Source organism: Lepisma saccharinum, chromosome 5 (assembly GCF_977018435.1).
Source record: "Lepisma saccharinum chromosome 5, izLepSacc3.1, whole genome shotgun sequence".
In the NCBI taxonomy this organism is placed as follows: domain Eukaryota; kingdom Metazoa; phylum Arthropoda; class Insecta; order Zygentoma; family Lepismatidae; genus Lepisma; species Lepisma saccharinum.
Genome location: NC_139233.1, coordinates 16,371,817 through 16,394,856, shown reverse-complemented (window position 1 = coordinate 16,394,856; position 23,040 = coordinate 16,371,817). Strand labels below are relative to the sequence as shown.

Sequence of the window (23,040 nt, the reverse complement as noted above, 5' to 3'; positions counted from 1 at the left end):
AGGAGCGATTATAGAGAAAGAATTGTTCAACTCTATACAAGGGACCCAACACCAACTCAATGTAGAATCAACTACAGTCTGTATGAATGGCGATCTGCTTCAGTTCTTAATTTCAATTTCTGATTGGTCTTTCAACAAAAGTGTTTGACGCGTGATCTTGACGCCGAAGATCAGAATCGTAGCTAGAGATTGCTATACATTGTGTTTTTGTATTGTAAACGGGGAGAGGAAGAAACTTTTTCTTTCATAATCTGTTTCGTTGCAGATCCATAGAAGTAGAATAAAAGAGAGTTTTTTTCAAGTATGAACCTTTACAACTGTGCATACCATACGAGGATGAAAATTTTAGTGCATTTCTCCATCCTCTAAGTCATTAATCATTACAAATCCTCTTCGCACTTCTTTTGTAGTCTTCTACTTTCACTAGACTAGCACTTTTTTAACTAAACTCTTAGCTAAGTGATTCAAGGGTGTTTTTTTTAGATTTATTTATTTATTTAGTAGCCCCCTTTCACTCACTTTCACTATCCCCACTGAGCTTCTTTGCTCTCTTTTGTCCAGACATAGTTTAAGGAAAGTTCCCAGAATTGCAATATTAATCGTCGCCCTCTGCTCTAGATCCTTGGTTCAAAGGGTGCCGCTTTGTGTTTGCACCTTCATCAATTTCTCCGAATCATCATTATTCATCTCCATATCATTAATCATTTGTATTTCGATGCTCCGCTTTCAATAAGATTTTTTTTCTTTCTGTATTGTGTTGTTAACAACCTGTTTAGCTTCCGATTCGTCTTTCAGATTCTTCTAGGAAAGTTTAAGACGTGCTCCAAAGTTTTTAATAAAGTTCTTACGCTAATTGCCTGTGTTGATTGGTTGTCATTTTAAGCTTGATAATTGTTATGCACACAGTATTCCAAAAAAGTTGTTTGCTGCTTTGTTAACGATACCAAGCTCAAGGGGTTCAAAAGCTAACCCTGGGCTGGCGCAGGGGATGAATGCATCCTTGTCCCAATAGTCAGCATGCCCTTGGGTACATTGGTAAATAGTTATGTAAACTAGTTTCCAATTTGAAAAAAGCTATAATTGTCTACAGAAGAACAATCCTGACAAAATCTGTAGCATATTCATCTTGCATGCAATAAAGCATTTATATTGTTAAAGTATGCAACATAAAATAAAAACATGTCCCAACACTACATATCTATCCTTTTATTTATAAATGACTTCAACGTGCGCAATAGAGTTTGTTTGGTTTGGTTTATTACACTTCGCTTTTCTGCCACTTTTGGTTAATCGCGAAGATGAGGATGAGTGTTGGTATATGAAATTGATGAATGGACACTCGCAAGAAATCCCATGCACAGGCCGGGATTCGAATCCGGGACTCCTGGCGTTGTAGCGCACTGTGCTAGCCACGGAGGCAAGCGCAATAGAGTTTGAAACATCACTTCAATGAAATATTGACTCCATTATTTATTATTCCCGTCAATGAACTTTATAATATCTAATCCACTATTTTATTCGAAGAAACCAGGATTAATCTAATCATCTGGATAATTTGTGTATTCCACTGTGGTATACTTTTGAAACGATTTTTTATGCACCTTAATTGTCACGGTAACAGATTGCTGACAAAAAATTGAATCAGGCTCAATTAACGGCATGATTCCTGATGCTATTCAATTAATAATTATAATCATGTATACTCGTCCCGCTAAACTTCAGAATGAGGAAAATTGAATTTTGCCAGCTGCCGCTTCTTGCAAGCAAACCTCTTGGAAATTTGCTGAAAGGCAGTGGGAGATTCATTGGATGGCCGACACAGGAATTCTCCAAATTGAAAGTAACAACTCCTTGTCACCAGTAGATTTCTAAACTATACAAGTTTTCCTTTCCCCTTGCACGAAAAAATAAATATGTTGCTTTTGAAACTAAAATTCTCAAAGTATTTGGGGTGAAGAAATGTTTCTAAATTTCAGATATGTCACAGGCATCTATTTCCCAGGTCTGGATTCAAACAGTCATAGAATTGATATTTCATAGCTTAATTACAAAACCAAACAGGCTGAACGCTCTGGAATACACAAAAAGGTCGACTCTACCGGAACGTAGGAAGTTTCATTTCAGTGAATCAAATTAGTTGTGACGTCACTAGCAGACAGTACAGTAGAACTGATCATATGAAACAAAGTGTTAATGTGTATCGTACATGAATGAAAAGATTAGAAGTAGAAGAATATATTGGGTCCCGGGTTCGATACCCGGTGGAGGCACATAGTGGTTCGGATCCCACTTTAAACTGTAGTTCCAGTCCCAATTAGCCTTACTGTGCATAAAGTGGACTTAAAACACCAAATCAATCAATCAATCGAAGAATATATTGATAAATTACGCAAATTATATATTCCTTATGAATGTTAATTTCAATAATAAATTAAATACGAAAATCCTGCATTTTTAAAGAATAAATTAAACTATGTACAGACTTTCCTAAGTTTGTTGACGAAAGCAACGTATCTCGTTAATTCTCCAAGTGCTGTGTAAGCAACCGTAAGAAGATTACGCTCAGAGCTTTTAGTGCTGTGTCCAATATTTCGGTAATGTCTTATCCGCGGGAACATCATTATCAATTGAAAATGATTGTAAATGTGTGATATTGATAGTAGATTCGTATAGTGCAAGAAATATTTGTGCAGCTTAAGTACATGTGCTGTTTGTAACTGTTTTAAATTTCGGGACAAGATTGTAACGTTATTTATGAAACTGTCTGTAGTGAAAGTCCCGATGAATCACGAAACTGAGAAAATGTGGATGTAGTGAATACTTATTCTCTTATGTGACGCAAAGTCAGCTGATTGTGAATGGAGATGCTACGGCTTTCTAGTCTATTACTCTATTTTTAGGTAAATGGATGATGGTCTATACCAGGGGTTCTCAACCGTTTTGTGCTTACCCCCCCCCCTTTTTCGTCCTTATCCACGCCCCCTCCCTCTAGGCGTAATGAATTACTGATGTACAAAACTGTGCTGTTAGGGTTAATAAATCTAACTCAAATAATATTTTGCAATGCTTTTAATATTACAGATATTAAAAAAATACTAATAGTTGTTTTGTTGATAGAGCATTTTCATTAGTTAATAAAAGTGCTTAATAGGCCTACATTACAAAGCATTCTGGCCTCACTGCAGTTAAAATGTCAACCTACATAATTTGGTTTTATTTCTTAAGAACACAATTAACACAGAGAGAACTATTTGCAGAAGTTTCTTTTCTGAGACCTACACAAGGGGTTTGTGTTTGGCACAACTTTTGGTTGGGGGGGGGGGTAATTCATGTATATATTTTTCATTGCTCACCACGCCTCCCCAGGGGGACGCGCTCCCCCAGCTTGAGAACCCCTGATATATACTATTGCATCACTTATGTAGGCTTTTCTAAAATTCATTTTTTTAACTAGTTACGGAAGTTGAAGATGCTGATCAGGCACTGACAATGATGGGGTTATAATTAGGATTCCTTACAGTTTCAAGAACTTTACTAGTACATAACGCTAGTTTGCAAGGACGGACGGTCAGGCAAGCGGATAAGGCCGTCAAATAAGATTTGATTCGATTTTTTATTGTAGCGTTGCTTTTCTTCCACTTTTGGCTAATCGCGACGATGAGAATGAGTGATGATATGATGAAATTGATAACTGGACACTCACAAAGAACGCTATTGCCCAGGTCTGTATTCGAATCAGGGACTCCTGGCGCGCTGTGCTAAACTATCCGCCACGGAGGTCGGCCGATCAAATAAGAGTGTTACTTCAAATTGTGTTGATACATGCTGCAAGAACTAACATGAAATGATTGATTGAATTGGTTTATTTTACTTCGCTATTCTGCCACTTTTGGCTAATATGAGTATGACCGACGATATGATGAAAGTGATCAAGAGATACTCGCAAAGAACATATATGTCCAGGCCGGGATTCTAGCCCGGGACCTCTGGCGTCCTAGCACGCTGTGGTAACTACTACTCCATGTAGTCGACCTTTACAGTATCGAAAATGTAACGACATATCACTGGTAGTTAGCGCTAGTTGGCAAGGGCAGACGGTTTGACACAGGCAGATAGGGGCCTCAGGTAGGAGTATTGCTTAATTTTTTGCTGATACGTGCTGTAAAAACTAACAGAAAATTATGCAAAATTGAAATTAACAAGGAGCATGACATTTTATTTCAGATTTCAAATGTGCAAACATTTCGATTTTCTCATTCCTCATTTCGCATTGTAGTGCGTATGTAAGCAAATAATGTGAGAACATGGGACCTCCCCGATGGCACAGTGGTAGCGTCGTCGCCTTGTAATCAATGGATCCCGGGTTCGATACTCGGTGGAGGCACATAGTGGTTCGAATCCCACTTTAAACTGTAGGTATAGTCCCGATTAGCCTTACTGTGCATAAAGTGGACTTTAAGCACCAACTCAATCAATCAAACAATGTGGGAGCGGTCACAGATTACTAAGGTGAATGAATCCATGAAGGAAAATTAAACTTAACGAAACTGGAAAAGTCCAACGTTAGCATATAAAGTACACAATTATGCATTGTAATTACTAAATGGTTAATCCAGTGTTCGTAAAATTTATCTCAAAAACGTGTGGTTTGAAATGCCATTGAGTCGAATTCTCCTCAAAATATTCGAATGGAGATATTCTGCATGGTGCAACGTTGACCTAGGAGACGAAAAAATCGCGACTCGGCACCGAATCGAAAAATGTCCTTTGATACGGAAAGTGTTGGACGTTGTGCAGGACGAAAATCGAGGAACGTATTCATTGCTGATGGAGATGAGAGGGGAGGGAAGATGGATGGTTTCTTATTTCCCTCCTTGCCTTGAAGAACCTCGACATTTCCCAATCAACTTTTCGCCATCTTCCTTCACCCCTCCCCTACCTTACTCTTTTTTTCCTTATCTTCCTGATAAAAGGGAACAAATTTAATGACTTCTTCCTCCTCTCCCATGAAAACACGGACGCTCGCTGGAAAATGAAGTTCGGAAATAGCGATGTTCCCGGGATCCATCATCTTTCGCTTGTCTGTGTTTCTGAAACTTTTCTCGTTTAAGTACAAGAAATATCTTCAAAAATTGCATTTTGTAATCTAAGGCTCGTGACGATGGATTATTGGGGGACTAATTCACCGGCAGATATTTTCCCATCTCTAGACAACGGCTGCCGTGTCTCTTATTGGAAATTAGCTTTGTTCAATAACTAATCTTTGTCTTCTTGCCAAAATATTTAAGTTTACTTGAATGTTTACAGAATGTTGTTAATTTACATAAGTATTTTTATCATAATGAGCGAAATACTGAGATAGAACTTTTATCCTCCTATGGAAATTGTAGATATTTCAATAAATACCAGAGTGGCGGAGTGGTTAGCACAGCGCGCTACCGCACCAGGGTTCCGGGTTCGAATACTGGTCTTGGCATGGGTGTTCTTTGTGTCCCTTCATCAATTTCATCACATCACTCATCCAGTCTTCGATTGATTGATTCATTGATTTATTTTACTTCGCTTTTTCTTGCCACTTTTGGCTAATATGCGAAGATGGGGATGAGTGATGACATGATGAAATTAATGAATGGAAACTCACAAACATCCATGTCCAGGCTGGGATTCGAACCCTGGTCCCGTGGCGTTGTAGCGCGATGTGCTAACCACTCCGCCACGGGTTCCGGGATTCTGTCTTCGAGATTAGCCAAAAGTGGCAGAAAAGCGAATTAAACTAAATCAATCACTCAATCAACTCATCCTTACCTTCGAGATTAGCCAGAACTAGCAGGAAAGCGAACCGTAGAGATAGAAATTGGAGAATAGGATTATTTACTACTAAAGCAAACTCACAATATATTCGTCCGTCTGTGAGAATCAACAACATTAGGTACAGATACAGAAAATTATTAAGATGGAATATGGTAAGTTTTATAAAATGTATCCAAGGTCCACCATTGCCACAGTTAGTGTGATCAGCCGATAACGAAGCCCCCTTGTGACAAACTACACAGAATATTTAAGGAAAGAATTACGTTTAGTAGAAAATCATGGAAAATACGTATTTTCTCCTCCTTTAAAATGTAATTCCCTCTGTGTGAAACTGTTAATCGAGTCGTTTAAATTAATCTATTGTTAATTTGGCTAGAGGAAAGAATAGTTTCCAGTGAGCATTAATTTTTAAACAGAAGATTGATCTATGATTATTATGATTAGTTTCGTCTTAGAAATTCTAAGCACTGAGCATACACATACACATGCTAGTACAGAGATCAATAATTGTAAATTACTTTACATATGCATATTTGATATGACTTTTGTCTTGAATAAATTCTTTATCGATCTGATAAAGGAATATTTCTCACACATTTTCTTCAACGACACAACGTACGTATTCCGCATATGAAGTGCGCACATTTTTTTTTATTAAGATAATACAATTGGTTCAGTGTTTCAACACGCAGCACTTTCCCAATTTTCAATAACGCTCACCGTAACAAACTACGTAATTTTAGCTATAAAAACGTCACTGCTAAACGTAACATATCCTGGTAGTTATGAAACCCATTCAACGCTGAAGTGTTGCTGGTGGCAGTGTTGACAGGATACCGCATTCTGACAACTTCAGTGATTTCGTCCCTCGGTACAGCTTTTATTATGCCAATCATGCCACACCACTTGACACTACCACAATATGGTCCGTCCCGGAGAGATTCTCTGGAGAGAATTGCTGTCGACTTCCCGGTCTGAGTAATGCTGTAATTTTCCCTTCATCAATCTTTATGTAATCATCACTCGTTGCAGAAAAGCGACGCTAAATTGCAAAATTTGTACAAATACGAAATCCGTATGTTATGCAAACCAAGCGAAGCCATGGCTGTCTCGGTAGTTCAGTTAGTAGGGAAATGGCAAGATATGCCAGCAACCCGGGTTCGAGTCCTGATCGAGCCTACATTTTGCACTGAAATTTCTGCATAACCCATTCAACGTTGGAGTGTAGTTGTTATCGGTGTCGTCAGGATCACATGGAAGGGAGGGAGGTTGACGTTTGGGTGCTTAAAGAAAAGTCACTCGTTATACCCCGTTGTTCATTTTATTTCTTTATTCTGCAATATATAGTTATAGAAGTAACTCAGTACAATTTGTGTGTGTTTATCAAGGTACGAGGTATCACAAGATAAAATAATGTGATGGGGTCGGGGCGAGATGGTGCAGAGCCACAATGTTTTCATGCCAAAAGTTCCAAATGAAATTACATGGAAATCAGTTGCAGACATTATCAAGACTAATTTTTCCAATACGTTAGCTTACAACGTACAAGAAGACTTGTCGATATGAAGCAAGCGGTTTATAATAATTTTGAATTGCATTCAAATTGCCGTAAAGTTAGTATTTTAAAAAAATAACTCTTTTGATCTCTGTAGATTAAGCAGTCCAACAGGAACAGAAATGCTGGCACAGTAAATACATCATTAGCGGATCTGGCTTTTCATTTAAGCCAAAAGCTATTAATGCCGATATCTTCAATAGCGCTCGGAATTTTAACTGATAAAGTAGTAAATTTTGTTTAATTAAACTTATAATATTATTCCATTCTCTATGAATGACCTCTCCAATTTTTTGTTGTATGATTTGCTTCTGTTCCAAAACTCTCACAAATTCGATGCTATCAAACGTATATTTATGTTGTTGGCACTGAAATCTCCTATGATCTATTTTGATTTTGATTGATATCTTACCTAGAGAAGACAAAAACTTGGTAAAATTCAAGCCAGACAGGGCTTTCTAGTTGCTGAAAATAACAGAACAGTTGGTGTCAGCAAAATTTATCTACCTCATCTTCGAGAACCGCAAATTGTATCTTTGGAAGGATCTCGGCCTATTTCGCCATCCTCGCTTCGTTCGCTTCTCTTTATTAGGTAACCTGGCGGCCGCTCTGCGTGGAGGAAACCCGTCGCGTGATCAGAGCACCTAAAGGGAAATATTTGTTATTGTCACAGCACCAAGGAGTAAAGCCTATTTCCCTATAAAGTCCCTTCAAGTCCACCTTAAGATCTGAACTATCTAAACTTGCTGCAGTTATCGTGGTCACAATATTGTTGGATTTCCACACCTGGATTCCGTCTCTTTTAAAACACGCACTGTATTAAAGCTTTTATTAAAAACTTATGGCGCGAACTATTCTCTGAAACTACTGACATTTTCGTTTCTTAATGTATGACAATTGAGCCCAGGCTGTTATTGGCTGACTTCCAGCTCCATACAGGCTAAAAAAAATCACGTTTTTTGGTCGTCATCTACAAATGCCTCGACAGATTTCGCTGAAATGCGAGAGGAGGGGAAACAAATGTCCTAAAAATTGTCGGAGATCCTAACTATATTTTTTTCTATTTGTATGTTATTGCTTCTATTTGTCTGTATACTTATCTTCTTTCCTTAGATCTGAGGCGTGTACAATATGAACAGCAACTATGAATACGTTTTTATTTCTGAACATGAATATATGACAGAGAAGAAAAAGCCGTGAGAACAAGAAAGCATAGGAAATTGGAATAAAACTAGCAGAATAAAAGAAAGGTCGTGAAAATGATTTCCATGACACGAGCTGCGAACAAAAAATGTTGGCATGTTGTTGGAAGCAATTCCTGATCGTCGGAGAGTAAAATATCGAAACGTAGAAATAAAAAATATAATTCCGTTTGAATGATACACTACAAGGAAAAGTTGAATCATAAATTCTGAAATTACGAATTAGTTTAGCAAGTTTGCTAACACAATAAAATACTAATACCCTGTACTCAGTTTAGATGTGCGCAAGAACTTTTTCAATTTTTTAAGAGATAACTACCTTTTATGAATTATTCTATTATTGCACACATTGCAGTGGAAACGGTAGATTATATTTTTGATAGTGATTTTACCTAGGTGAAGGACACTTGTTTATGCAAGTAGGTTAACTGAGGCAGGGAGGAAGAGGAAGATAGAAGGAAAAGTGGATGAAAAGGGGAGGAGGTATAAGTATACTTCATTAAAGGTACCACCTGCTTTATTGCCCTGAGTTAATTTTGCACGAGAAAAACAGTCATCGTGCTCAGCTGCTGAATTGAACCTGTACCCTCGTGAATATCCCTAGAAGAAGAATCTGGCGTCAAGTATTATGGCTGTTATCTACTGGCCCATTATTCACTTGCGTCTATTTATAGTTCAAGATAAAACTAATTCCATATTTGGCAATCGCTAAGAAGCGAACTGAGACTCAAATTTTCTTGCTATAATGAACAATTCTGGGTTGTGAGCAAGGAGATGTACTGGGTTCATAATTTAGTTTCACTAAGTGCAGTACTGACAAAACTAGAAGTTCTAAATTTGATTTGCGATAGTGGAAATAGACTTGTGTTTAGCTTATTTGTGCCAAACTCTCTCTCATTCTTTGGCTGTATGGGAAATGATTATACCGAAGGAAGTCATTAAAGGTTAAGCACCTTGTGTCGCTCAAACATTTTTAGTTTGTTTAGTAGTTTGTGCCCCCGTCCCCCTCCCCTGCTAAATCCACCAATGCTAAATGTAGTATTTGTAGAGGCATGCAAATTTCGTTTTTGACGAAAACACCAAATATGAAAAAACATGCTGTAATGTTCATTTTTCATGTTTCTGAAAGGTGTGATGTTCATTTTCCTACCCTGTGTTGACACGAAATAATGTGAAATGAACTGCAAAATGCGAAATATACTCTTAAACACGAAATTTACCATTTATATACCGACGCGACGCTTTCTGAAGTCTGGAATATCCTGTGAGGTATGCAATTCACGGAATATTGATTTATTCTTTTGTAAATATTTGAGAAGCAAAGATGGACCCCTTTACACAGGAATAAACTTAATACTCTGGTAACTACATAAATGTGCTATTAGAAGGGATAAGTTTATTTTGTGTAATAAGTGCAGTTTTAAAATCAAATTTAGGATTATATTCACAATTTTAAAACCAAAATGTCATTTTATATAGCACTTTTGATCTGATTATTCACCACTATAACACCGAATTTTATTTTATTTACCGCTTTTGAACCCGAAATCAACTCAGTTTTTGTACCGAAATTTTGCTTTTTTATTTACCAAAAATATGTGCCTCTAAGTATTTGACAGGTTTTGGAACCTTCCCTTGTGGCAACCGCTCTCTCGTTCTCCAATCACATGGCAGAATGATCAACCACTATCCTAGCTGATGTCACTTAGGCCTAATAAAAATAATTCCTATGTACTGCTTTTTCATAGCCTGTTTTCTAGAGGACTATTATATGGAACTTTTAATAGCATTGAACGATACTCGGTACGCAGTGAAAGCAAGTGTCATTTTCTTCCTTTGCAGATATCTACCGATTGATGTTAAGCGACAAAAAATACGGGTTGTCAGTGAACTTGATGGCCACCAGGGTGATGCCTTCCCTTCTTCCGCAGACAGTGAACCCATCCCTCAACCTAGAACAGTTCACCAATCTCTTAGAAGTGCTGCAGGAAATGCTGGACCATATAGACAGGTCAGTTTATTTCTGGTTCTTACGTTTCAGCTGTCTATTTGTGTGTGTTGTGCTCCTCTGAGTTTTGTTATGTCTGGGAATCAGCCTTCTTCATTCTTTAGTTGAGATATACAGGGTCATCCGTTTGAGATGTCAGAAAAGTAAACCTTTATACACAAGAGGTTAAAGTACGTATCTGTGAGCAGCTTGTTATAATATAAGCACAAAGGATGTAAGTTTCGAATGAGTGGAGGTTTACAGACTTCGGCCACATGGCGGCGCTAATGTGTATGGTAAAAAAGGTGGTGATCACGTCACAACAGCACACACAGTGTGTCGTATGGTATGCGAAATTTTCCAGTATTACATGCATGCTACTGCCGCCACGCAGCTGAAGTCAGTAAACCTCCACTCATTCGAAACTTACATCCTTTCTGCTTATATTACAACAAGCTGCTCAGAGATACGTACATTAACCTCTTGTGTATAAAGGTTTACTTTTCTGACATCTCAAACGGATGACCCTGTATTCTCGGAATATCTAGCAATTGTAACGTACTTCATACTTCAGTATATTTTATTGTTGTATCTCTTTCATATTTGCGTATGGTGCGTGTTACTCACTATATAATACAGAGCGTCCGAAAAGTCACGCAACCCGGTGTTTACGACCGTATAACGGAATAGCGAAACGGAATTAGAAGAAACGCTTTCTGCCAAGAGAATGCCCTGTATATTGGGAAAATTTAGAGAGACAAACATATGTAAGAACATGCATGTTTTAATAACAAATAAGCAAAGTGTTGCCAAAGGCGGAAAAAAAATATTTGCAAATCGTGTGTATTGATGCACAGAACTCACTGAGGTAAATTATTGCAACATTTCACAATACCAACGAACAATTTGGATGGCCATCTATTGAATTTGACAGAAAAAGAACTTTGACGAAGTTTCAAAAACATTGCAGAAGGGAATAAATGGGTTGTTCCAAAAATCGATGTTTTCACAATATTACGAGGGACACTGGCAACACTGTTGGTGTCACGTGTCACTAACAGACGTGTTTCACCTCAGGCTATCACACTAAGTCACTTTTAACGACAAAGGAGAAAGTTGGTTATTCTCGAACATATGCAATAAATTACATACACCTTACAACCCTGAAATGTGTGTTCAGAAGAACGTGTATCAATTGTTATGTTTTCTCTGCCTTAGGTGGTTGCTGTTTGCCGCGAACGGCATTCCAGATTGTGTCTACTTATGCTGACGTCGTGTGTGTGTTTTTAAAATGCCATATTCTACACAGGAAAGAGTGTTTATTGTTGAAGAATATATCCGAACATCGTCATATTCTTGCGTAAGAGAAGCATTTAGGGATACCCACATTTCAGGGTTGCAAGGTGTATGTAATTTATTGCATATGTTCGAGAATAACCAACTTTCTCCTTTGTCGTTAAAAGTGACTTAGTGTGATAGCCTGAGGTGAAACACGTCTGTTAGTGACACGTGACACCAACAGTGTTGCCAGTGTCCCTCGTAATATTGTGAAAACATCGATTTTTGGAACAACCCATTTATTCCCTTCTGCAATGTTTTTGAAACTTCGTCAAAGTTCTTTTTCTGTCAAATTCAATAGATGGCCATCCAAATTGTTCGTTGGTATTGTGAAATGTTGCAATAATTTACCTCAGTGAGTTCTGTGCATCAATACACACGATTTGCAAATATTTTTTTTCCGCCTTTGGCAACACTTTGCTTATTTGTTATTAAAACATGCATGTTCTTACATATGTTTGTCTCTCTAAATTTTCCCAATATACGGGGCATTCTCTTGGCAGAAAGCGTTTCTTCTAATTCCGTTTCGCTATTCCGTTATACGGTCGTAAACACCGGGTTGCGTGACTTTTCGGACACTCTGTATAATCAATACTAAATTAGTATAAAATCGAATTTACTTACGTGAGTGAGTATGAAGTTTAGAAAACAACGTTTCAGGATACAACTGCCCCCCCCCCCTCTTCAGGTTCTTAGTTTCTGTTGCTCAGCCAGTGTTTTACCGATTTTATAAGACCCCGGGTTTAAGTAGTCTCAAGGGAAATGGGGAACTTTTTAAGAACGGGATTTTTGAATGGTTGCTTTTAGACAGGAATTTTGGCAGCGATTATTTCGAGTGTTACTTAACCAGTACCTCTAACCTAATCCTTTTTCAACACTTATAAATAGTGACGCGGCCTTATGATTAGTGCCTAGAGAAAATAAGAACCTCAAGAAGGGGGACAGTTGTATCCTGAAACGTTGTTTTCTAAACTTCATACTCACTCACGTAAGTAAATTCGATTTTATACTAATTTAATATTGATTATATTATTTTATTGTATATCTTTCCCTTTTCATATGCGTTATATATTAGGCAGCTGTTAACATTTTAACTTATAGATTACATTATAGCGGGTGTCCGACTTGAAACGCCCTAATTTCAAATACTTATATTAAATATACATGTAATATACAGGCAAGAACAGTGTGGTAGGTGAAATATGGTAGCTTAGCTGCGGAACTTTTAAATAGGTAATACTTTTTAATAGTAAGGATTCGTTTATTTTGTATCGTTTCAGCGGGTGAAAAGTGAAAATGACAACCAATGCTGAAAAAGCGCAAACTGTGTAGTGGTACGCAGAATTAGGATGCATAAAGCTTAAGCACATCGTGGACTGTGGATTTTGGGAGAGCAATCTCACGTGACGCCGTACGAACGGGATTTCTTGGGACGTGCAAATCGTTTTTCTCTGATGTTGGTGATCGGCCACCCTCATGCCTCATAGCGACAGATCCTGTCTCTAGAAACGCTGCTTTCCACGCCTTGATTCTCTTGCCAACGGGAGGGTCTCTGTGATACTCTGCACGAAACCGTCGTTGAACTGAATATTGGATCCCAATTCTGCGTACCACTACAGTTTCCGCTTTTTCAACATTGGTTGTCATTTTCACTTTTCACCCTCTGGAACGATACAAAATAAACGAATCCTTACTATTCATTACCTATTTAAAATTTCCACAGCTAAGCTACCATATACCATCTACCACACTGTTCTTGCCTGTATATTATGTTTAATATAAGTACTTGAAATTAGGGCGTTTCAATTCGGACACCCCGTATATTTCATTTTGTAATTTTCCTACTATTATTTATTTATCGTGCAAGATATTACTAATGGGGTGTAAGTCAGCATCACTTCCACGTAGTCACCGCGGTAACTACAATCTTGCAGGAAAACAAGGTTCTGGCATCTGGACCCACAGCCAACAAAATCCTCTGTACGGTCGAGTTGTCGTTATTTGTGCTGGGTACCCTTTACAGCCTCAGATTTTCACTAGTGCATGGAGATTTTATCCTCGGAGATAGTGTAGTTTTAGTTCTTGTAAATAAATCTTTGATTGTATTAGTTTTAAAAATTGGGTGATTTAATTTTCATGTGAGGGTCCTGTCCTCAGTTTCGTTTTAGTTAAGAAGCTTATGGCCGCATTGTGTATATAAAAAATAGCCTATATGATGACGTGTCCGTAATATAAAATCGGTTCTTTAGTATTATACTGACTACCTCTAATGCGTACCTAACTCAACCTAACCTAACCTTCATATCTAATTAGTACGCCATAAGGACCTAACCTAACTAATTAGATATGAAGGTTAGGTTAGGTACGTATTACTTACTAATTGGAGATAGTCCGTATAATACTAAAGTACCATAAAATCAATCGGTCAAGATAATATATCGTACAGTGTATCAACAGCATATTGAAACTGCGTAATGAAAAGTACTTCATCCACTTGAAACATCTATTAAAATTTTCTTTATACCTATGTCCTCTTTCCATTGAATTCATAAGGCGTTTACTTCAGTGGGGAGTGAATAATAGAAACTATAAATGATGATTATCTAGTACCCTAACCACACCCATACCTTCTAAATGCGATGAATTAATTTTGTACAGTGAATATTTCCTGAAAACCTCCCCCCAGCAGCCGTCCCCGACCAAAGAGAGCGTGAGATGTCGGTCGCCACGCTTCCTGCTTGTGTGCTCCCTCCCCCTCTCAGCAAATAAAAGCACCTCTGGGAGGGAAGTGGTTTTTCCCGAGTTTTCAGCGGGAAGGTGAAGTTCCTTCCTCTGGATGGGGGGGATGCCTATTCCCAGGGCATCCTTCAGAGACGAGAGACATTTTTGCCTTGCAAAGCTTGCATACAGAAGAGCTTTCGAAATTCGGACGAGAATTCTATCTTCCGCTCGCATCGCTATTCTGCAAAGGAATGACATGCTGCTTCCGAGACTTTACACATTCGAACCTTTACTTTTCTCCCTTGAATGTCGTTGGTTCTGTATCGTACCTGAAGAAATATTTGATTATGGTTTGGGATAATGTGTTGCTTTTGTGGTTTGTGTCCAACCACTGTGTTGTCCAATCCAATAACCATTATTGTGGAGGGGGAATTTACCTGTTTTGAGAAAAGTTATAGACATAGAAAGGCAGTGCCGATATCTTGTGGCGGATTGGTTATCACAGTGCGCCACGACGCCAGGAGGCTGGGTTCGAATCCCGGCCAGGGCATGAATGTTCTTTGTGAGTGTCCTTTCATCATATCATCACTCATCCTCGTCTTCACGATGAGCTACAAGTGGAGAAAAGTGAGATGAAATAAAATAAACAAATAAATCAATCCATCAATGAAAAGTCGTATCAAGCAACTACGCCGATTGATGGATCTTTTTTATTGACTTGGTTCACTTTATGCACAGTAATTCTAATCGGGACGGGACCTACGGTTTAAATTAAATCACCTACTCCCTGCGAATGATTCTGCTCCAACCATCCCCTTATAACTCTGGAACTCGATTTCCTGCAGTATATTCCTTTTCCGGAATGTCGGAAGTAGCGACGCGCAGAGGCGAAAGCTTTTGGGCGGGGCCAGACTAGGTGGGGAAGGGTGCAGAATGCAGAATTCCCCTAGTAGGCTTGCGAGCTGTCATGTTTACTACAGAACTACTGGACCAGTCGAGTCGCCCCCCTTCCGTACGACCCCTCCCCTCCGCGTGTTCATTGGACGAGGCACACATCCCCAACGTGCGCCCAGAACGCGTTCGCGTTCTCTTACTCCAGACATTCCGGAAAAGGGATAAAGTATTGATGTCGTCGCCTTGTAATCAAGGGATCCTGGGTTTGATACCCGATGAACGCACATTGCACAGTGGTTCACATCCAACTTTAAACTGTAGGTCCAGTCCCGAATAGCCTAACTGTACATAAAGTGTCCTTAAAACAAAAACTTAAACTCTGGAAGTGTAACCTCAATGAGATTATCTATTAAACCAATAGGAAAGGCTATTAACATTTTATATACGTTTTTCTTTATCTGTTTAAAATTATGAAACCTTTATCAAAGAGTGGTTATGGGGGACTATTCGACTGCGGTGTTCTACATGAAGCAATTTACTAGTAAGTTACCCTTAATTTACGTAAAATACACATAAGTCTGCCCAACCATGGTTGAGTCCCGACTTTTTTGTTGTAGCCCTGGTTAGTTTACCTGAAGTATGCTTAACCAACCTAGGAAATTGTTTACAGAATAATATACAGTGCACCTCACCACCGTCTATTACTATGATCGAAAATGTCTGGAACATTTTCCCCATAACCTCGTACGTTCCTTTGTAAGAAATGAGTGAAAAGAACCAGTTACATGGTTCATTAGAGTAAATTCCTCCAAAAACCAAGAGTAGTTTTTTGTTCAAGCTACATCTCATTTCATGTCGGTAACCACTTAATTAACGTGGTATTAGTTTGTTGAGGAAAATGGGTAATTTTGCAAACGAGTAATGAATTTCTCGGAACCATATATAACCAACAAACACATCTGTTTTGTGGGTTTGTTGCTATTCATTACGAACCTCATTGACAGATCGAAAGCATGGCATTGTGCGTGTAGTAGGAAGCACGGTTTGCATATAACGAGGTCAGTAATTAGCTTTGATTCCAAATAGAAGCACATAAAATTAAAAACTATTCTTGTACCAAAATATGTTATGTTATAACTAGGGCTTGGAAGTTGATGGATGATCTAACAAATCTCAAAAAAATACCCTACAGAATGATCTTAAAATTAATTAAAAAAATTACGTAAAATAATTGTCGCTCTTAATATGGAAGCTTGATTTTTTCATAAATTACGAGAGAGCAGTTGAATAATTCGATGAAACCCTTTGCTTAGTGGTTAAAACTACCGAAGCAAAGACGAAAAAAAAAGCTAATGTAGTTTTCTTTATTTTTACTCCAAGATTACAGTAGATACATCTCAAGGTTTTTCTGTACGAGTCATTCTCCACCTTTGAGTGCACCTTTCACGATACAGTAAGCGATCAGCATCTAAAAATATAGTTCTGTTTTGCGTACATATGATTACATTTTTTAAGTAGTGACTAATTCAAAACCACAGATCTTAGCAATAATAGTGGCCAGCAAGGGAATCTCAAAGTATAGGCTTCGCCCAAAGTGTATTACGTTTACTGGAGTAAAAACGAACTTGCACAATTAATTATTTAATCCATTGTCAAAGATTTCAGTTGAAATATAGTGCTTTTAAATTGACCATATTCTCAATTGATTGTGTGGCGTAATAAAATTTAAATATGTAAGTTGTGCTAGTAAATGCATTCAAAATTCACGAAACAGGAAAAAAGCAAGAAGAAACCTCAAATATGATAAAATTTGAACCAAAACGACCAAAACTATTGAAAAATTACCTAAAAGCAAAAACCGAAAAATGAAAACATGAAAAATAAAGATAATGTTTTTTGGTTCTAATTGAAGGGAAATAGACTATTATCAGGTTTAGCATTGTCCTGAAGGTCCAAAAAAAAAAAGTAATTTTTCATCAATATTCTAGCTCTTATACCCATTTCAAACACTTACACATAGATGTGTGTGTGTGTGTTTAGAGAAAGAGATTGTTTGAGCGAGTTGCTTTATTTTTACTTCGCCTTTTGTGCCACTTTTGGTTAATTTGCGAAGATGAGGATGAGTGATTATATGATTAAATTTATGAATAGACACTCGCAAACATCCATGCCCATGCCAGGATTCGAATCCGGGACCCTTGGCGTCGTAGCGTGATGTGCTAACAACTCCGCCGGGGGCCGGCTAGAGAAAGAGAGAGTATTCTGCATGTTTCTCGAATATTTCATGAGGTACTTTTTTAGTTTATTTGCATTCTATCAGTCTTCTGATTCTCCTTAATATTGCATTCTTTGAAAGTAAGGAGCATGGTGCAACATCCCTCTAAGGTGAAAAGCCTGCCAGAGTGGCTTATTTTGTTGGCTGACGCGTGGTCAGAGCATAGAGTTCCATCGCCACTGTTTTCTGGCTTTCGGGACATGAGCCCGCTTCTTCTTTTCAAGTATCTTCTCAATTGTTATCACGACGCTGGGTCAACGACGAAATTTTGTGGGCACCCACTTCATTAAGTGCACTTTAGTTAACATTTTTAGTTAAATCTTGGCATTTTGTAAATCTGCCGTTGCGGAACACGTTCACCAATGGTATTAGTTGTGGTATTAGGGTGGTGTGGTTGTTGTCGCCAGAATTTTAGTATTTCACGTTGAGTATATTCGAATATTGTTTCCTGATCTAGTGCCTCTCTTATTTGTGCGTTGGGTACATATCTTCTAGATGACATTGGTTGTATTTGTTACCATGACTTTTGAGTGGATATTGTTTGTTTAGACTTTCTCGTTTGGCTCTTTTATGTATTGGAGAGGATTGTTTTTGTCTCCAACAATTGACGCATCGTGCTTCGGTCCATTGGCGTTTATTGGTAATTGTCCTCCTCTCCCCCCTCCCTCTTTGCTCCTTTGTATATCAATTAGTCCCCCGTCAGAGTTTCGTAATGAACTAGGTAACCCACTTAATGTTGTTTGTAACAAGCGGAGGAAAGTTATCAGCGATATTGTTCGGTACAGAAAGCGAAACAAAGCAATCCGTATTCAATTATGGACCTCTTTTATGCTTGGAGACCGATAGGGCTGCTCAGAATCAAAAGTGCGATTTTCCTAACAATGCGGCCGCCTCGTCAAAACTTCGCCTCTTGATGTGATACATGACACCATCGTGCTATTGTTGTGCGTCGTCCAAATACAAGGTAGAAATCAATCAATGTTTTTGAATCACTTCAGGACCAATTCGAAAGCCTGCCCGTCGCACCTCGAAACTCTTCTTATTCGCTTCTCTAATTGCATATCCCCCCCCGATACAACACTTACACGGACAACCTGATCCAGGTTTGTGGCATGTAAAGGGTAACCTGAGAACTTAAAAGTCAACATCACTTGCACGTAGTACACCCTTGTAACCGCAGTCTAGCAGGCTAACGAGGCTCTGGCGCCTGAATCCACTGACTGTATAAACCTATGTGGGGGTCGTGCTGACCTGTGTTTTGCCTTATGTCTTAATATCCCTTTATAGCTTCAGCTTTAAACTAGAGTATGGAGATTTTATCCTCGGAGGTCATGTAGTTTTAGTTTTTGTTAAGGAATCTATGACTATGTTAGTTTTAAAAACTGAGTGAAGAAAGTTTTAAGACATATTTTATTTTCTTGCTAGGGACATTTCCTAAGTTATATTTTAGTTAAGGGGCTTATTCACGTATTTTGTAACGGACAAATATAGCCTATGTGCTGATGATCCAATAATATAACAATCAATCAATTAATCCCAGGTTTTATATAATTGCAACAATAAGAATTAAATCATAATGCCTGTTCTGTCAAACATTAACAAGCTCTTCACTGGTTAAGATTAAATTTTGAATTTTGTACATTACATTAATTCATATTATGATCTTTGTTTGCAATTAAGTCCTCCCGATGACGTAGCGCTAAAGTCGTTGCCTTGTAATCAAGTAGTCCCTGATTCGATCCCACTTTAAACTGTAGGTCCAGTGCCGATTGACCAATCTGTGCATAAAGTGGACTTAAAACAGAACTCAAAACTCAAAGTTTGCAAGTAAACCATGAAAATTTTGCATGAACCTCATCTGCGACAAGTTTGTAACAAACCACGTCATACAACTCGATAATTTCTTACAAAGCATATAACCAGTTTACAGGAATTAGCACTGTTTTTATTGGGTATTTTACATTGTACGTCACGCAGAGGAATACGAGATTACGTTGCAAGGTCGTTATTTTAGTCCCAAACTTTAGTTGAATCCCCGCTTAGGCGTGATTCTGATAAGTCACCCAGATAACTCTTACGAGTCTTGTTACCCTAGGCAGCGTTGAGCGTGGCTGACTCGAGCCCCTATTTACCTATTCCTAAGGGTCTATTCCTCACTCCGGCGTGGCCCTTACTTAGCCTTATCTTGTTTCGTTTACTGCATTCTTGGATTCTCCCTTGTTAGATTTGAAGGAAAGTAATTAACGTTTCTGGGGAAATATGTCGCGATTAATCCAATAAATCAAAAGTCTATATTAGTTAATTTCGAAAAGTAAATATTTTCAAAATTTATTGTGGGGAAAGTATGTGGAGTTTACAATCTTATTATCTTATTATCCAATATTACATGATAAATACATGGGCCTCCCCCATGGCGCAGTGGTAGCGTCATTGCCTTGTAATCAAGGGGTCCCGGGTTCGATACCCGGTGGAGGCACAAGTGGTTCGGATCCCACTTTAAACTGTAGGTCCAGTCCCGATTAGCCTTACTGTGCATAAAGTGGACTTAAAACAGCAACTCAAACCAATGATAAATACATATAAACTGTTACCCTATTTTCTGTACGATCAAATGTAAATCTTTTTAAATGCATTTAATGTAAACATTCAGCAACATTGTTTTCGTTTATCTGATGGTTCCAGACACCAAGGAAAATAACTACAATAAATGAATGTTATATGTAAAAAGGTGTTTATTGTGGGCACATACAGAAATTGATTTGAAAACTTTCGGGAAAATGTTACAATATTGCAACTTTACAATATAACTGAAGTCAATTGCGCTGCTTGAGTACAACATACTTTAAACAATAGTTCATGCATTTGTTTCTCTACAGATGAAGAAGAGGAATACTTTTTAAAAACTTGGAATCACTTGCTAGTTTGTAGTAATATTAGGCGCATCCAGAAAGTAAGTTTCCCACTCGGCCACAGGTGGCAGGCCATGCGTATTGAAACCGTTTTTGCGCATGCGTGAGAGGCACATGCCCTGGCTAGTGAATATCCTAGAAAACGCCTCCCGAAAGTCCTCAGTAGCGTCGCGGCAGCGATGAAACATGGCGGCTCTTATTCAATCTCCCGCCGCGCGCGAGGTTTGTTCGGTGATGAAGTTCTTGAACGGACAAAACATACAGCCGATCGAAATTCATCGTCAGCTGTGCCAGGTGTATGGGCCAGACGTCATGAGCAAGCAGATGCTGCGTCGTTGGTGCAGGACATTTACTGAAGGCCGGCAAAATGTGCATGACGACGAGCGTAGTGGGCGGCCATCGGCCGTTATGGACGAGTTTGTGGAGCAGGTTCAGCAGCGCATAGTGGAGGATCGTCGCGTCACGATCACGGAACTCAGAATGCCATTTCCCGCAGATTTCTCGGTCGTTGTTGCGCGACATTGTTACCAAACGCCTCTTGTTCCGGAAATTGTGTGCCCGGTGGGTGCCGAAACAACTGACGCCCGAACACAAAGGAAACGCATAGGCACGGCGCTGACATTTCTGCAGCGTTACCAAGATGATGATGATTTTCTCAACCGGATCATCACAGGGGATGAAACGTGGGTTGCATACAGCACCACAGAAAGCAAGCAGCAGGCCATGCATTGGCGTCACAGTGGATCTCCATGCAGGACGAAGTTGAAACAGAGGGTGTCGGCGCGAAAAGTGAGGTGCACGGTGTTCTGGGACAGACAAGGCATTCTGCTCATCGGGTTTCTGGCCAGAGGTGAGACTGTGGACGCCAACCGTTACTGTGAAACACTGGGGACCATCCGACGAGCCGTTCAGAATAAGCGACGCGGTAAGCTCAGTACCGGGGTGTTCTCGCTGCACGACAATGCGAAACCGCATATGGCTAGGCGCACTGCAGCCCTTCTGGACAGGTTCGGTTGGGAGGTGTTCGATCAGCCATCCTACAGCCCGGATCTCGCTCTCAGTGATTACCATCTGTTCTTGCACCTGAAAAAGTTCCTGTCCGGTCAACATTTTCACAGAGACGAAGAGGTTCAGACGGCTGTCACACAATGCTTCGGCGCCCAAGCAGCGGACTTCTACGACGCAGGTATACAGAACTTGGTCCCACGCTATGACAAGTGCCTGAATTTCGGCGGGAATTTTGTTGACAAGTAACTGGATAAATCCTGTATCTGTGGCAATAAATCATTGAATGAAATATTTTTTCTTTTTTGTGCACGACCCTAGGGAAACTTACTTTCTGGATGCGCCTAATATTTATGGAAAGATTTGACTGAGTAATATTTGCACAGAAAGTCGGAAGATATTTAACATACTGGCTATAAATGAAGTGCTAACTTACAATACAAGATGATCATAAGTAAAATAAATAATTCTAGTGCAACAACCAATGGCAATAATTAAAATTAATGAATATTATGTATTAAAAAGTATTTGTTGTGTACACATATGGAAAATAATTTGAAAATGTATTGGGAAAATGCTACAGTGTACGTGATGTCAATGTGTTCTTTGAATATAACATTTTTACAATAGTTATTGCTTGTTCACAGATGCAGCATAAATAATACAGTACTTTTTAAGACTGAAAAACTGGTAATCGTGAAATGAAATACAATACAGAATATGCTTTTCTAACTTTTCTTACTTTAGGGTCGAAGAAAGTCAAGATGGAGTAAAAAGAGACGAGAGAATGTATTATCGAAAAAGCAATATTTGAGGAAACAATGTTATCTTAATAATGAAAAATTTAGGTCACGAGTGCTTTCAGGGGGCATGTTGCAGAGCAGGAAACAAGATAATCGTTTCTTTGAGTGTATCCAGGAGTCTTCGTTGTTAAATATCAAAAGATCTCTCCATCGGAACGTAAAAGAGAAAGGAATCCACGAGTATTCACTCAAGAGCCTCTTCCCACGTAACAAGCGATGTTATAAACTAATCCCCGCAAGAACCAATGCGAAGGTCCTTTCATTACTGCTTGTGGAAAGGATATTAATAATTTATATCTCACCATGGCAACTACTTTTGTTGCATCTTTCCCTTTGCTCGCAGTTCGGAAGAAAAAAGTCCTAACATCTTCATTACTTGGCGTCCTGCTTTTATTTTGCAGTTTCCATTTTCAAAGAGAGATCTTGCAAAAAGTATTCTGGTGGATGACCACGGATCAGTGCTTGAGCGGGATAACTTTTACGGCGTTAATTCTAATCTAACAAAAGCGTTTCCAGATTATTTCAGGAATCTGTTATGTA

General features: G+C 38.8%; 1 protein-coding gene across 1 annotated transcript in view; it reads left to right on the top strand.

The window, feature by feature from the left end:
• Positions 1–23,040, top strand: part of bma (SCY1-like protein bma) — a 554,791-nt gene that overhangs the window by 455,944 nt on the left and 75,807 nt on the right. The window contains exon 11 of the mRNA XM_083123076.1: positions 10,411–10,579. Within this exon, the coding sequence (XP_082979202.1) occupies positions 10,411–10,579 (169 nt within the window). The remainder of the gene's footprint in view (positions 1–10,410; positions 10,580–23,040) is intronic.